The sequence below is a fragment of the Actinia tenebrosa genome, unplaced genomic scaffold (genome assembly GCF_029948245.1).
Source record: "Actinia tenebrosa isolate PJP-AT-01 unplaced genomic scaffold, QUT_ActTen_1.0 PGA_scaffold2__45_contigs__length_23673736, whole genome shotgun sequence".
NCBI lineage: Eukaryota > Metazoa > Cnidaria > Anthozoa > Actiniaria > Actiniidae > Actinia > Actinia tenebrosa.
In genome coordinates, this window is record NW_028292579.1 from 2,150,432 (window position 1) to 2,167,861 (window position 17,430).

At 39.5% G+C, this 17,430-nt stretch overlaps 2 protein-coding genes and 1 pseudogene across 2 annotated transcripts; 1 reads left to right on the plus strand and 2 right to left on the minus strand.

Moving 5' to 3' along the window:
- Positions 1-360: 360 nt before the first annotated feature.
- On the minus strand, positions 361-1,426 carry LOC148908977 (uncharacterized; annotated as a pseudogene).
- Positions 1,427-7,882: 6,456 nt separating this feature from the next.
- Positions 7,883-9,960, plus strand: LOC148908978 (uncharacterized). Its single transcript, XM_089033914.1, has 5 exons — positions 7,883-8,165; positions 8,684-8,855; positions 9,187-9,335; positions 9,434-9,628; positions 9,706-9,960. Exons 1-5 carry the CDS (start codon positions 7,883-7,885, stop codon positions 9,834-9,836), a joined length of 930 nt encoding a protein of 309 aa, XP_088890040.1. The 3' UTR covers positions 9,837-9,960.
- Position 9,961: 1 nt separating this feature from the next.
- LOC148908979 (uncharacterized) lies at positions 9,962-11,671 on the minus strand. Its single transcript, XM_089033916.1, has 3 exons — positions 11,187-11,671; positions 10,806-11,066; positions 9,962-10,480 (listed from the first exon to the last, which is right to left on the minus strand). The coding sequence occupies exons 1-3, from the start codon at positions 11,477-11,479 to the stop codon at positions 10,312-10,314; spliced, it is 723 nt and encodes a 240-aa protein (XP_088890042.1). The 5' UTR covers positions 11,480-11,671; the 3' UTR covers positions 9,962-10,311.
- Between the last annotated feature and the right edge of the window lie 5,759 nt (positions 11,672-17,430).

A 17,430-nucleotide genomic window follows, 5' to 3' on the forward strand; every position in this document is an offset into this window, starting at 1 on the left:
TTTACATATTGATATTTCAAATGTTTATATCTCCAAAAAAGAAATTTGAAATACAAAAATAATGCAACCATACTAGTGCACTGTCCACATATAAGTGATTTTGAACATAATAAAAAATCTTTGATATCCACTTTAAGCATACTTAAGAAATGTATCATTTTTCATGTTAAATTTCAGCCTGGTGATTCTGACATTATCAACTGGTTCTCAAATGGAGTTTTTACTGTAGTCTGTATTAAAGTTACACTCTATTACCTGCAAACAGTTATTTCATGTCGTGGCATTTGGATCTATCTAAATGTAAATATATAGATTGAAACTTAACCAAATGCTACAACTTAAAACAACTACTATATATAACTACTGGAAATACTCTTGTAGGGTAGGAGGTGGTAAATTAAAAAACTGGAAAACTACATTTTCATATAAACATGTTCTTGCATTCTCCAGCAAAGCACTTACGAGGTAGAGCTTTCCAAAAGCACTAAGACCAACTTTTAGTTGTTTTTTAAAGTCTACAAACTTGAAATAGTTGGTAATGTTCCCAAACATCCACTCCACTGAAACTCTGACCTCACTCATTGTCTTGTTGTACAACACCATATCGTTGGTTAGATGTGCTCCCCTATATGGAGTCTGGAGATGCACATTTAATGGGTATGCCGGATCCCCATAAAGGCAAAGTGGTTCTCCATATACCCAGTCAATACGCCTCAGCTCTGTTAGCATGTTGGATTCCTGTAGAATCGTGCTGTCGTGTCTCCTTCCCTCGTATGGTCCACACATGTTTGCAATCATCCCATTTGGTGTCACCACACTTTGAAATTTTATGCCGTGAACTCTTTTATGGCCATTATAGAGAACTCTTTGATTACGCTTTGGCCTTGAAACCTGGCAAAGTGTTCCATCCACGAACCCAAAACAGTTAGACAACGGAGCACCTCGTCGATGAATTGCTTCAGCATATTCTTTTAATTTCTGTGGTTGTAACATTGGTTGATTCCAGTCTGAAAGGCGATGGTGATGGCTGTCATAAACGAAATCCAGAACCGTGTTAAAAATAAAACACGACTAGCTAGGATTTCTTCCGAATCTGGGCACCATATCCCTGTATCGACAAGGGAAAGCAAGCCTTTTCAAAAGCACACAAATGGCTTCGACATTAGAAATACAACAATACAACACAATTGGCGACGAGGACAAAAAGATGTACTGATTAGATTCGTTCTTAAAGAAAGATGGCAAAAGAGCTTGAATTTGGAAGTATTAAACCGTTTGATTCGTCAGGAGACCCGACCAGCGTAGCTCCTCGGTGGAAAAGATGGAAAAAGTCTTTCGAATATTTCATCGTAGGAAAAGGGGTGAAAGATGACGATCAAAAGCAAGCTTTGCTTCTACACTGTGCTGGAGAATCTGTCCAGACCATTTTTGAGGGATTAGATGATCTTGAAGTTGGCGAAGGCGAGACAAAATACAAGAAAACAATGAAGGTACTGGACGACTACTTTACTCCTAAAGCAAACATTCCATATGAAAGACGTCAATTTAGAAACATGAAGCAAGAAATATCGGAAACCATCGACCAGTTCGTATCAACATTGAGAATCAAAGCACTGAACTGCGATTTTGGAGACGCCATAGATGAAAACATAAGAGATCAAATTATTGACAAATGCAATTCTCCCCAACTGAGGACAAAATTGCTTGCAAAAGGAACTGACCTAGAGACATGGCTAGAGCTATGGAGACAGCTCAAGTACAGGCCAGAAAGATGGAACAAGACTTTAAAGGAGAGATCAATGTTGTTCATACAAGAGACGAGAGAAAACAGAAGAGACCGAGTGGAATAGGGCCATCTTAGCTGTGACTTGAACTGCCCAGCACGGAATGCAACCTGTAATAAGTGTAAAAAAGTAGGTCATTTTGGAAAGGTTATAACAGGTGCCAGCCCAGTGGGTGTGGGTGCAGTCCTTGTCCAAGAAAAGGACGGGGTAGACAGAGCGGTATGCTATGCTAGCAGGAGCTTAAAGGACGTAGAACGTCGCTACTCGCAGACAGAAAGAGAGGCCTTAGCAATTGTATGGGCTTGCGAGAGGTTCAATGTACTTATTAGGAATAGACTTTGAACTGCTAACAGATCATAAGCCCCTGGAATACATTTATTCCGAAAGGTCAAAGCCTTCTGCCAGAGTAGAGAGGTGGGTTCTCAGGTTACGACCCTACCATTTTACAGTTAAGTACATTCCTGGGCCCAACAACATAGCAGATGCCCTGTCCCGCCTTACAAAGGACGCTTCAATGAACAAGAGGAACAAGACGGAAGAGTATGTTTGTTTCGTAGCAGCTAATGCAACTCCAGCAGCCATAAGCATGGAAGAAATTAAGAAGGAATCTGCAGAAGACAAAGAATTAAAAGAGCTGCGAAAATGCATTCTCTCGGATGCATGGGAGACCTGCCCTGCAGCTTACAAGTCTGTCAGACATGAACTCTGTGTTTGTGGACACTTGATATTGAGAGGAACCAGACTAGTCATCCCAGCGAAATTGTGGATGCAAGTTGTAGAGCTAGGCCATGAGGGACACCAAGGGACAGTAAAGACGCTTAAGGTCCAAAGTATGGTGACTCGGACTTGACAAAGATGCGGAATCAAAGTGCAAGACATGCTATGAATGCCAACTAGTCAGTTTACCAAGTCCACCAGAACCTGTCAAGACCATAAAGCTGCCGACCGAACCGTGGCAGGATGTTGCAGCCGACCTGTTAGGTCCAATGCGAACAGGGGAACACTTGTTAGTTGTTGTAGACTATTTTACTCGTTTCTATGAAGTTGTGATTATGAACTCTGTTACAGCTAACAGTATTATCAAAGCACTGGAACCTATCTTCGCCGGATATGGTTATCCGCTGTCTATCAAAACTGATAATGGGCCCCAGTTTGTGGCAGAAACGTTTGAAACCTACTTAAAGCAGAATAGTATAGAGCACAGGAGGTCGACACCTTACTGGCCTCAAGCAAACGGGGAAGTGGAAAGACAAAACAGAAGCCTGCTGAAAGCTATGAAGATTGCCAAGTCTCAAGGAAAGGACTGGAGACAAGAAATCAACGCCTATCTGTTAGCGTATAGGACAACGCCTCACTCGACAACCGGAACGAGTCCAGCGGAGCTGATGTTTGGGAGGAACATTCATTCAAAGATTCCCGATATTCGTCGCTACAATAGCGAAACATACCAGGAAGTAAGAGATAAGGATGCTGAAATGAAGCAGAAGAATAAAGATTACGTTGATGTGAAGAGGCATGCTAAGGAAAGTAGCATTAAAGTCGGAGACAAGATCCTCCTGGAGCAGACAAAACAGAATAAGTTAAGCACTAACTATGAACCTGTGCCATATGAAGTCAATGGAAAATTTGGAAACCAAGTTCTTGTCAAGTCTCAGGATGGAGTTGAACACAAGCGCAACACATCACAAATGAAGCTCCTAAAGGAAGAGACAAAGGAGGTAAAGCCGGAGCTGGAAGTACCAGAACTGGCCATAGAGAAAGCAACGCACACTGCAACTCCAGAGAATGAAGGAACTACAGTACAACAGAGGCTGAAAAGAGACCGGCGACCACCAGCATACCTCAAGGACCATGTGCTAGGACAGTGACATTAGTCAATTTGACATTTGTTGTTGAATCAGTTGTTGTTAATTAGTTTTCCCAAAAGGGGAGGGAATGTAGTGTCTGGGATACCTGTGGTTAATATTATCATGTTGGGATCCCTGTGTGTAAAAAGAGAGGACCGCCATTTGAAAGCACGTTGGGACAACGTTCTCTGTGTGTTAGTAGTCTCTGACTAAATCCGGTTCGATCCGAGTAGAAATACAACAGACATCACCACATACTGTTCCCTGACAACATACAAAACTTTGGAGGAAATCCAAGCGCTTCAATCAGGCCATTCAAATCTTTCTTCGCAAATCGCAGTTCTGTTTGACATTCAGCATCATCCCAATCATCCATATCAAACCTACCAAATTTCCAATAAGGAAATACTTCTCTAGAGGAATTGGCATCGTAGAGAAGAGCAAATTCATACTCGTCGATAATGTTTTGGTCGAAAGCAAGCAAAAGGGCTTCTCTGACAACCTGAAGTCCGTAGTTGTACTGTACTGTAGTTGCTTTGACTTTTATAGGAGTGTTTTTATTTTTTTGAGAATAAACCACGACAAAAACAAACCGACGCCATTTTGATTTTCTCTTGTATCCGTCACGTCTTCGTCAAGCTAGCTAAATCACGTATACTCACGCAGTCTTGCCGTCCTAGAACCCAGTCCATACCGCGCGCCGTCACGTCGTCTTCGGCGTCGCCGTCCCGATGCTAAATCAGTCTATTGTGTTTTTGTCTCAACTTTTGCTTTTGTTTCAATTTTGTCACTCTCACAAGTCGCAATCCTTTAACTGAGACAAGGGAAGTTGGAACAATGGTAAAAGTGAGGACAACATGCTCAAATACAAAATGCCGGAAGGACTACACATGGAAAAGCCAACAAAACTTCCCAGGAACATGAATTGTTGCTGTAAATCTATTGTTGTGTTTTGGTATTCTTTTGGCTGGAGGTTCTCTTACGATATGCTCCGCAATATGGGATAATTATGCAGATTTTTTTCCTGCCTACTGGTCAGCGGTCACGTAAAAAAAAAAAGTATTGAAATGCAAATTAGTAGTATAAAACACCGAGCATATGCTCTGTTGACCTACGATGGCCGAGAAGGGACTTCAGACTTCAGACTTCAGATATCAGACTTCAGAGATAATTCTATTTCCATGTGCTTCACAAACCCAGGCTCCGGCCTTGCTTTAGCATTTCAAGATGGACGAAGAGGTAAGGGGTAAGGGGATGTTTTCATAATCAATCTTTTCTCTGGTACATGGTTTCTAAGAAATTTTCTTCAGAGATGGTGGTTCTTAATTAGATTAACATCTCCTTGGGTTTGCGAAGCAAAAATTAATGCGAAAGCCTAGTACTAAGAGAGAAATAATGCGCATTATTTACTTTGATTCAATATCACTTTGGACCTTAAAGAATACCCGTTAACTATATAACTTCATATGGAGGCATCTTTTGATCACGTCGCATTATTAGCACAAATATATAGTTTCTTTTGCTATTTAAAATCAAGCGGCCAGTTCTATAATAGTACTGATTTGTTCTATACATTTTCAGTAGGACAGGTAACAATGTGGAAGTTAATCTATGCCGTTTAAATTTCAGTTTGCCAAACTTCTCGAAGAGTGCCAGTTGACAAATTTGAATGAAATTTGAATGAAGCACAAGGTACATTATTACAATACCATTCTAATGCACCAGTCAATTGTAATCCCAACCTCAGGAAAGTGAGGCATATTCAATCATGCCATATTAAAAGTAGCTGTATTTATCATATTGTATTGAAAGATGCCCCATCTTCTGGGGAACATCTATTGTCTTCAACATGCAGTATTAAGCAAAGTTACTATATTGACAATGGATTTTGGCAATTAGCTTACATGCTCAGCCAGTGAGTCTTGAATGCACTTTCGGAATCAGACGTCAATCCCGTTATCTAGGTTAATTTTTGCTTCAATTCCGGTCATTTACTAACTGCCAGTCTTCATGGCATGTCATATTTTACGTTACTTTCACATTATCAGTAACCTTCTCTCCCTCGCTCCACCCATATTTCAGTCGGATTTCAATAAAATTCGTTTACACTCTAGTCATGGGCTCATAACTTGCTTTACACTCACAATCTTCCTTACATTACTTAGTTTATATCTCAAGTGTTGTGTCACTCCAGCAATAAACATTGCGAAATTACAAAGAGTCCATAATTCAGCAGCTGGGCTTATATATAGAATACCTAGATACTCTCATATTACGCCAGTTTTAAACTTTTTGCATTGGTTACCGGTTAAATTTAGGATAGATAGATTTTATCTTATTTACTTTTAAAGCAAATTAATGGGCTTGCCCCAAGATATATATGTGAACTGGTTAGCATTAAGGATAACAATTCTTATAATCTTAGATCTTCTAAAGGTTTGCTTTTGCAGCCGCCAAGCTTTTTGACCAAAAAGACACTAGGAGACCGTGCTTTTTCGGCGGCTGCTCCGAAGTTATGGAACAAGAGATACTTAATGAGAGACATTTTAATAGATTCAAGACGTTGTTAAAGACCCACCTTTTTAGGCTAGCTCTTAATTAGATTTCCTTTTACCTAATATTTACAAATTAGTTTCCCATTTGTTTTAAAGTGCAACTGAACCCAAAATATTCGCATTGGTTATCAAAAGATATTGAATTTATAATAAACATAGTGTTATTTTTTTTCAAATTGGGTAAAAGCTCGATTTATGGTGAATTTTTGAAAGTATTAAATTTTTACGAAATTTGCGTTGACATCCGAAAACCGCGGTTCTAGTCAAGGGCCTGGATCGAGACTATTGTGACGTATACAAAGGTAGGATAGCGATGCCGATGTGAAGAACACAAGCCAAATAATGTGAAAAGAGAGTTTTTTGAAGAGTATGTATAGCAAAATTTAAGCGAAATATGCCGAATCGGTGTGTCGTTTGGGGTTGTAGTAGTACCCCAAACCCCAAAGAAGGAATATTTTTATTTGCGATCCCCTTTTTTAACGATAATCGGCCAGAAGCAAAGAGGCGGCGGAGAACCTGGGTGAAGTTTGTCAACCAGAAGCGGAAAAATTTCTTTGAATCGAAGGGTTCTTCCATCTGCTCAAAGCACTTTCGACCAGAGGATTTATCCATAAGATATGCACTATTGCCTGGGCATGAAAAGCCACAAATTCCTCGTCTGAAAAGGGATGAATTTGGTGTCTGTGTGTATCCTACACTACAAGCTGGTACTTCATTCGAGAGCGAAGGAATCAGCCAACGAAAAAGACGCAAGGTGAGATATAAGCTAATACTTCAAAGCTTCTTGCTTTTGATTGCAAAACTCAGAAATTATTATTAATTTGTAGACAATAAAGACTGCATTAGATGAGTATGACCAACAAAAAGAACTAGAGGTGCAAGCTCCATCTACGAGTAAGGATAGAACCAACACCAGCAATGAAGCTGCCTCTGTCCACCTAGAACAACGAGAAGACACACTTGCGGTACCTCCGACGGTACCGGTAAACAACGACACAACTGCCTCTTCGCCCGCGTTGTCAGAACAGGAAGATAACCTGGATGTTAGTACCGATCCGATGCCTGTAAAGCTAAGTTTACCAGAGGTAAGAATTATTGTTAGTTATGGTATGGGGGGAAGCTGTAGGCTACTGTACAGTAGGTGTTCTCTAATAACTGCAAACAGAGTAAGTTTATTTTACGTGTACTGAGTCTTTTCTTTTACCTTATTAGAAAACCAAAACGTCATGTAAGTCCTGCTCAAGACTGAAAAAGGAAAAAACATGCTGGAGGCAGAGGTGGCGAATAAAGAAGAATCAAGTTGATGAAAAGGAGGAGCAACTAGAATGTGCAAATCAGAGAAGTAAGCTTATGTTTTACTTTTCATGTAACATATATAGAATGAAATAATAAAAATGTTTGTATCGATACTATATACTGCATCAGTTTACAAATTAATTATCTTGATTTTTCATAAGCCATTTTTTGTGTTTGATTGGAGATACCTACATTTTATTATAAATCATATTTCAATGTGTAGAATTTTCATCACTAATATTCACTGATCATTTCCATCTGCCTTAGTATTACAGTTAGAAGCTGAAATCACAGCCCTCAAGAAAAGCAAAGACCTCACAGATCAAGATGATCAGCATGGAACTGTGAAAACAGAGAAAAGTGACTGGGATGATTGTTGCAGTGTGAATTGATCAAGATAATGTATTTGTATAACATTTTATTCTTTCTTACAGAAATAAGGAAAGTACTCTCTAAATTGACCAAAGAAAAGGCTTGTGAAGTTCTAAAGGATTGGATAAGGCCCTGTGAGAACCACTTATATTGGAGTGCACAATCAACACATAGTGGTGATGGTAATCTTATATGGGCAAAGTTTAAGTCCTTCTTTAGCCATGTAATCAATGTGCACAGTGACCTTGGTGATCCTTTGTTCAACAAGTGTGCCCATAGGGAGATCAGAAATAGAACCTGGTTAGAAAAAGGTATCACTGAAGAAAAAAGACCTTATATTATTGTTTGTTATACCATGGATACACTTATTTCAATAAAGTTAGTCACCAAAAACCTAGAAAGCTGAGATCACTGAGTGTCATGGGAAACTTTTCATATCAAAAAAGGATATATATACAAAGCTTTTTCAATACAAACTGCAGCTCGATGATACTCAGAAGAGGTGAGACTGTAACCGGTAAAAAATTCAGAAGTCCATGAATAGTTATCAAGCGGTTGGACGTGTAAAATGTATCTACCCATAATCCTTGTGGGCCTCAGCTTCATACCTTTTCAGGTGACTAACTTTATTGAAATAAGTGTATATTAAATGGACTATTGTCTAAGCAGTTGGGTACAGTCAATTCTTCCCTTGCACACACTCTGTTATCAAGGACACGTTATTTTCTGTCCTGTTTTTAATCTTTACATTTATCTTCTTTATTACCTTATGACCGTTGTTTTGTTACTTTGTGCAATGTTGTCATTTCAGTTTGTATGTGTACTGTAGGTTCAACAGCCCATGACAAGTTAGTAACTGCACTGTCGAAACCAAGCCTCATTAGAGGAATAAAACAAGCCTCTCCTCTGGACCAAACAAGTGGTTTGGAAGGTTTCCACTCCGTCGTGAATTATTTCGCACCCAAAATGATCGCATACTCATATGTTGGAATGTACAGCAGGTACTCTTTGTGTTTCCAAGTTCCATTTTATTCAGACTGTGTGTTTTCTTTATTTCTAGGTATTCGACCTCTTGCATATTTAGCAATATGAGGGTCAAAACAAAAGACTTTTGATTTCTTGACAGCTAGTGTTTGGTCCCCATATTGACCTGCACTTCAACATGCTGCAAGAGATTTATAACCCTAAGTTTCATCCTATGTTATTTGTAGGCGATGCAGTTACATGTAGTTGCTTAGATAATAGTAATTGTATTCTGCCTTTAACATTTTCTGTTGCACTTATTTTGTGTTTACCAGAGGGTATAATTTAGATGTAATTTTTGTTTTTTAGACACATCTTAGCCATTCTCCACTTTAATTCCAACTTATACAGAGAAGTTAAGTACAAAGCTGATGGGACTGAGCAGTTGAGGGTGTCATATCCAAAGTTCAAAAACGGGGAGGCCACAGTGAGGAATGTGTGCATCACCCAAAACTTTGGTAAGAAATGGTGTTTAATAGTTATAATATTTCCCAACAAAACTTTAATAAATGTTATGCGATAACAAATAAACTCACCCTCAAGTGTTATTTTACAGATTATGTAGAGGAATTGTATGACACCTTCCTGACAAGCAGCAAAGAAGAAATTAGAAGTGCCAGAGATGAACTACAAGAAATGACTCCATCCCCTATGAACTCGGTACTTCAAAAGCAGCCTGTTGCTGAAGCCATTCAAAAAAGACTGGAAAGAAGAAGTATGGAAGTTGCTGATACGCCTGCCACTACACCAGGTATGGGTGGCCTAGTATTTTTTTATTCTTATAATGCCTATATGCATTATTCTGAAAACCTTGTATCTATTTCATAGCATTGCAGAACCAAGCACAGGTCCAACATGAAGTTCCTGCAAATAGAGCACCCCCGAAGTGCAGACAATGTCAGCAACCCATGAAGGGGCATAACAAAGTTAAAGATTGTCCAAGAAATAACAAAACATAAATATTTTTATTAGCATGATATGTACAGTAATCAATTTTTGTTCCAGTTCTTAATTAACAAAATAGCATTAATTTTCTCATTTAATGCACCATACCATCAAACAAACTATTTAATAGGAAAACCAAATGCCAAAACTTTGGACCATTGTGAAATTATTGCCTATTTCAGTAACATAGAAGCTGGAACCAGAATGGAAAATGACATAGTAAACCTCTGAATAGTTTGAGATACACCAGAGACTTTTTGCTGTGCTACTCGTGTACCATTTCAGTCTAAGGTTCTATGTTCTGAGTTTTGAAACTGACATTTTTTACAACCGATAGTGGGTCCAGTTCGTCAAACTTGTATATAATATTATGTATTTGATAAAGCTTCATAAAGCTGTAAAAAGTATACTTTATTTTACTGATTTATAGTAAAAACATTCATCAGTTAAAAAAAGAAATAAATAAGAGTAATTGCAGAAACATTGAGTCTATGATTCTTCATCCAAATCAAATCCGGTGTAAGTTACTTCACTTGTACCAAGAGGAAATGCATCTCGTATGGCGAGGTACGCACATGCTGGTAAAGGAATTCTCCTTGATCCAAGCCAGCCATGAATGAGGCGCGAAAATTCTCTATAAGCGATACTTCTCAAAAACCTATGAAGGGAACGGGAAATAAATTAGGGAATAGATTCCAAGACAACATAAACACTTCTCCACTTTATATAGGTGTTGACTAGTAGTGGAGAGAAGTGTATGTACGTGAAAATGCCATGGGAGGGTCATGGAAGGGCGAAAGAACTCTCGCTTTCAAAAAACAAACAAACAAATAGATAGCTCTTTAGACCTACATCTGATAATAATGTTGTCAACAACAACAACGGCTATTCCGAAATGAATGTAAAGCAACCTTTTACGTCAAACGTGAGTAAGTCTTAACTACTGTAAGGGACACGCACTGAACAATATTACACATTCTTACCTTTCTTCAGATCCTGTTTGACGATATTTCTGCTTATTTTTCGTCTTGAATCTGTCGGCAGCCATTCTCAAACTCCACTTGTTGAGGCAAACCGGTTGGAATCCAGGATGTTGGGTCACACAGGAAAGTTCAACTTCGGGTGACAATTCTTGTCGTACCAGATCTGTTGTGAGGGATTCAACACAACCTTCTATTTCCGTGCAACAGTAACATTCGCTTATGTTTTGGAGGTTCGTGATTGCACAACTTCCGCACTTGCACCTTCAATAAATAAATAAATAATAAATAAAGAATAAATAAGTTTGCTAAAAAAATCTGTGTTTACGTTTCACATAATTCTTAACTTTAGGAGTTGAATGCGACCACGAGTTTCTCACTTACCAATCGCTAGCTGGCAATTCGCCGGTAAGTCGCTTCTTTAGCTCTGATTCAAGCTCTTCGATTTCCTTTTGCCTCTGGTTATATTGGTCCATCCACTGATCACTTGCTATGGGCTCATCCTGATAAGCGCCTTCGTCTACATCATCGAGTTCAGCTCCTGCTGTAGATGAACATTTGGCGGTTGTCGACGCGTCAACCGTTGTCTCTTCAAATTCCTCTTCAAGATCCGATATATCACCAATAAAAGAGCCTAAAGAGCTCTCAGTATCCGAACAGCTTAGTGACATTTCCATTTATGTTGTTTTCCAGAAGATTTCGATGTTTCGAGCGATAACAAGGAATACAAGGGAGCAACAAGCATGAACGATGCCTTTACTTTACTATAGCTTTGTATAGCTTGCTAGTTCGCGTACCTTAGCTGACGTCACTCGACCCAGGCCCCTAAATTGCACGAGGAACCTCTAAATTCGGCAAGGGCGCCAAATTCAAATTTATATTACGAATCGAGCTTTTACCCAATTTGAAAAAAAATAACACTATGTTTATTATAAATTCAATATCTTTTGATAACTAATGCGAATATTTTGGGTTCAGTTGCACTTTAACGTGTTGGGCCCGGTTGGGAAGTGGAATTTTGCGCGTGTCGGGTCTAGTGCAGATGGACAAACTAATGTTTGGTTTGTCTGCATTGGATTCGGCGCGTGCGGGATTCGACGTCTAAACTGTATCTTAGTTATTAAATCTTTTATGTACTCTTTTTGTAGTTTTTTAGAGATTTTATGCCTAGTATTTTAGTGTACCTATATGTAATGCGCAGTTGATCATATTAACATGTTAAATTGCGCAATACAAATAATAAATTATTATTATTATTACTCGAACCGGTATCTTGTCTTACCCACCACGTCGTTTACAATAGTTTACTCCCTTTATCGTCTATCGTTCTGGTTTCGGTAACGATCTCCGATAGCCTTATCGCAGTTAGCCATTCCTAAATTATATTTACTGTTTTTCCAATTTTTTTGACCCGTTTCTTCCTTCCCTATAGCGTCTTTCAATCACTCTATTTTATATATTTCCAATATCTACTACTTTCTTCGTTTACATGAGTTTCTTCTTATGTCACAACTTTAGTCACTTGTACATTTCATCAGTTGTCACTCACGCTTTCATGTTATCTAGGCTCACATACACATGTCATGTCCTTGTTCCACATCCGGTCGTAATCGAACAGGGCTGCGTGGCAGTGACGTCACAACTTAGGCAAACAAACCCAAATTGTCATCTCTATGGGTACGATTTCTGTTGTTTAGTTTGTACTGACAAGCAATGTTTTATTAAAAAATAATAAGATAAAACTATAGAAGATAATGTATATTTCTCGGTATTGCTTTCCGTATAATATTAAACTTTTTTTCTGAGCCATGCATCTATTAAGTGGGCTATTTTTAGAATAACCATCGCTTAAGTTCTACTACATTGTACCTTACGTTTCAGTCATATTCGGTTTTCTTACCCCTTACTCTTCGCAGCGTGTTCCGTATTTTTCATCATGTTAGGCTGTCAAAATACCAATTACACCTATACGTTTCACCTACAAACACACCCACCACACGCTTTTAATCTCATGTATCTCATAATCTAAGGCACAGGACCCGGGTGGGGGAGGTTACTCTGCCGTTACTCTCTGTTACTGTTGCCGAGGTTGACGAAAAATAGATACCTGTATATGACAAGATAGCCAAAAAATGGAAAATGTTTATGATACGAAGCTCGAAAAACCGTAGCCTGTTCAGCGGATCACTCCCATATAGTCCATATATGGGAGACCCCCCCCCCCCCCCCCCCCCCCATAGGGCAAACGTCGAAGTAAGGTCACGCCGAACTCAGTGGGGAAAAAAAGGATAATAAGGCAGTCTATTCAATAATGTATATAAATGAATACTGATGTGTTCAATGTACTCACAATTTTTTCTTTTTTATTACCAACAGGTACTCTGTATAGATTCAGTAAAAATGGTGTCAGATGGTCAATTTGCAACTATGGGTGTGGCAATAGGCCATGTTGCAAAAATACGTAGTGCTTTGGAAGCAAAAACTGCTGGAACATTAGCTGGTGGGTGCAGTTGTCAGCTTATTAATGATGTTGATGTTGAGATGTTGATTAGGTAGTTCGGGTGAAAGATTACTGCAGCACAATTGTTAGGTAGTACAACCTTTTTAAAAGGGTGGGCCCCAATGACAAACCATTACACTTTTCAATGACATAAAACAAGAGTTTAAAAGGTTTCTTGTTAACAGTATTGAGGTTTAAACATGTTTCTCAAGTAGTCAAGATCAATCAATAAGTCAGTCAGTCAACCAATCTTCATATTACGCTGCATTTTTTTGGGAAAGAATTAACATCAACATTAGCGCGAAATCTAACTTATTTTCTTTATTTATTTCAGCAGCAAAGAAAGAGCGAATTAAAGATCTTGTGGACAAGATTAAGAGTGAGGAAGTGCTCAAGAAGGGGAAAAAGGAGCCCAAAAATACCCGTAAAGTGACGACTGACAAGAAAGTCAAGGGAAAATAAATTCATATCGGATGGCTTCATCGCTCTGACTCGTTAAAGGACTATAAACAAGTTCGAAAAACGGGTGGTGGCACAATCCGGCAGATAACCTTTACTGACGACAGTGAAGTCACTGTCGATTTTCTAATTTCTGAAGGAAAAAGAATGTTTTTTCCAGAGGGAAGTACAAAATATGGCCCTGTAAACAGGATGGAGATAGAACTTGGAAACTACGATCGGCAAGCAATGTCCAAGTTCACAGATACAGATGGAAAGGAATGTTCATATTCTGAGTACCTTCGAAATCGTGGGCTATTTGCAAGCCGGGCTTATGTTTACCTCATGACAACTCCTCTTTCCGATATAGAAAACAGCAACCAATCTGGGAAAGATGAGGATGAGGCTCATCCAGAACCGTCCACGGAGGCACCAATAGAAGCTCCCACACCATCTCCTCCATCTCTTGGTGTTGCAAGGCCAGGAGAAGAATTTGCTACTACTGACTACAGAGACCACACTTTGGTCATAGAGTATAAGGAATTAAAAGAATCTTCATACTCTGAAGTCATAATAAGATCAACATCCTTCTCCAGGTCCCAGTGTTACGAGTTAAACCAATTCCAAGACCCGTATGTCCACAAAATAGGGTTGCACGAGTGCGATCCTCTACAAAACGGATTCAATGTTACTGGCATTTATAAGAGAAATGTTTGTTTTTTCCAAAAAGTCTGTGATCCCTTGAACCCTGACGACCCTTCTCCGAGTTTTGTTTTTCCTTCCTCAAACGTTCCAGACGGCTCTGGCCCAGTTATCCTACACTCGCCATCTGAGGCGTTGGGATACGACGGAAGTCAACTTGTGTTTGCCGTAGTGACGTCATATCTCAAGGACCCAGCCAGCACCTATTACACCTGGTTCCACGATAACAAGATCCTGAAAGAAGGAGCAGGGCTCTCTTGTATCGCGGTAAACATTCCTGGGGAATATTGTGTTCAGGTGCAGAATAGAGATGTGTCCGCCCGATCTACACCTGTTTCGGTTCGTCCTTTAAAGCGGCTAGCAAGCAACGAGGGAACCAATAGCGACATTCCTTCACACTTGGAAGACTTGGAAGACTCACAACTGCCAGAAATCGATAAAAACGACGTCAAATTTTCATCAAAGAATGAAACTGGAAGGGGGGCCTTTGGAGTCGTGTATAGGGGAGAGTGGGCATGCACAGTCGCCGCCGTGAAGGTTATAAAAGTCAGGAACGCAAAGCGAATGCGGGCCATTCTGAAAACAGAAGTAAGTGTACATTGTTCGATTCGTCATCCCAACATAATTCAAATCATGGCAATAGCTTTGTTGAAGAACTCGATTTATTTAGTTTCAGAATATATCGAAGGCCCCAATTTAGAGCAAGTGTTACTCTCCGACGAATATGACCCCGAAGAAAGCGAAGATGACTCCAAGGCAGCCATTAGAAGTAGTGTGTTGAACGACAAAGTATACATCGGTAAGCAAATTTGTCAAGCTGTAGCATATCTCCACAACCTCAAGTCGCCCATTGTCCACTGAGATATTAAGCCCTCCAACATATTGATCGATAAAAAGTCTCACCTTACAAAAGTATGTGACATGGGACTTAGCAGACTTAAAAATACCTGTGCGACCACTACTACGCAGGCTGGCCAGGTCGGGATTCCAGGGACTCCCCATTATATGGCACCAGAGTGTCTTCTTGACAAGAAATCTGCAACAATACAGTCCGATATTTGGTCCCTTTGGTGTACGCTGGTAGAGTTACTATCGGAAAAGGACTGCTGGCAAGACCTACTTGAAGAGGACGAACTTGAAGTTCAGTCGGTACCTTTAGACAAAAAGGAAGCCCTCTGCCTTACCAGACCTGTCTCCAGTAGTAGCAGCCTGTTTTCACTACGACCCGGCGATGCGTCCAAGTGCCGTTGACCTTATCAACGCGTTATAGAGAACTTAAAAGCTGTGGGTGAAAGTACTGAGTTTAAATTCTGATTCATCTATGAAATCTCGATTCGAATTCTTTCGTTTTAAATTTAGCTTGATTTTTCGATTCAAATTATTTTGTTCTAAATTTAGCATGATTTTTATGATATGGTACGCAATATTGCGGCACTGCAGATTTTTTATATATTACAATTTAACATTAAATGATTCTTTAGTCATAAACTTAACTTTGCTTCTCTCTCGGAAACAAATGGTGTAATGCAGGTGTAATGCATGCTCTCATCTCTACATCGTATGTCGCTATTGACATGACGCATTTTCAATCTATCTGTTAACGTTGACATTGAGCAGACCGACATGATTTGCACATTTGCATCATATTTATTGTTATAGTTATAAAATGTACTTTTGTTGTTTTGCTGGGGCGAAGCAGTAAAATGCAGAGTCACAGTCAAGGGAATTTAAAAAAAAGGACCTGATTTGTATAATAATGTTTCACAATAATATGTTTGGTACTCGGAAAATATATGGAACACAGTAAAATTATTTTTTAGTAATGTTAATTAATACAAGTAAGTATTAGTGAAAACTGATTCACCAAGCCTTGATCACTAGAAATCGTTAAGTCCGATTTGAATGCATGTTGTTCAAGTTACCAAGCTGGTACGTATGAGAAAAAGGATGCGTGATCTATTAAAGGGATTGTTATAATACAGCTTGTATTATTGTAGTTGATGATTATAAATGACTTCAATGAGTAAATGATACGTGTTTGTGGTCCAAGCCATGGCCGGTCTGTGCATACAAAGCGCACACTCTCGGATGCACTCACTGTTGCTCCACTTAATTGTAATGGAGCGCCGGCTCGCGTTTAATATTCTGCCTCCGTCGCCGTAGGTATGAAGAGCAGCCTGCACCGTTAAAACTTATCAGTCCTTAGAGTCAGTCCTTCCATTTGTACGCACCTGTGAAATCCATCCCCTTCCGCTTGGTAGAAAAACCAACAACATATGTATAGTGAGACGGGAGGTCCTCATATAAGGTAGTGTCAGTAACCTTTTAAGTTTTCAGAAATTTCGCGATATAGCTCAAGGGCCTCGTGTGCATTCGAAGGTGGTAAATAATCTGGTTTTATCAATCTCACCAGCTCCTCTATATTCTCGTTATAATCTTCGCTGTCATCAGCATACAATGCAACATTCTTTACATGCAAAGACATCCTCCATGTCAATATCCATTAAGTAGTACGGGCCTCGTAGATTTCCGGCGTGAAAAACATCACGTCGGTTTTCCCACCAATGATTTCACCACGTTTCTGCCGCTGAATATTGTGTGTGTTCCATAGCTTTGCAACAAGTAGAAGTTCACCGCGAAGGACAGGCAAAAAGGCAAATTTGAGACATTCTGTAGTCAGGGTATCTTCTCTGTACAAACCAGAATCGCGTAAGTCTTTGAATAGGTTAATCCACCACCCCCCTCCTCCGTTGCGCAATTTAGACTACCACGCTTCTATACGATGGTTTGAAGAGCTTTTCTCTTTCACAATACTTCGAGGGCCTGCGAAGTTTTCATTGTCATCCCATCGGAGCAATTGTTGAAGGAAGTCAATGTTTGTATTTTCCGTACCAAGGTCGCTACGAACCCTTCTAGGGACACCTTTCAGTTGCTCTACTGTAGATAGGTAATGAGAAGCAATGACCCTAGGATTTTTGTTGGTGGAAT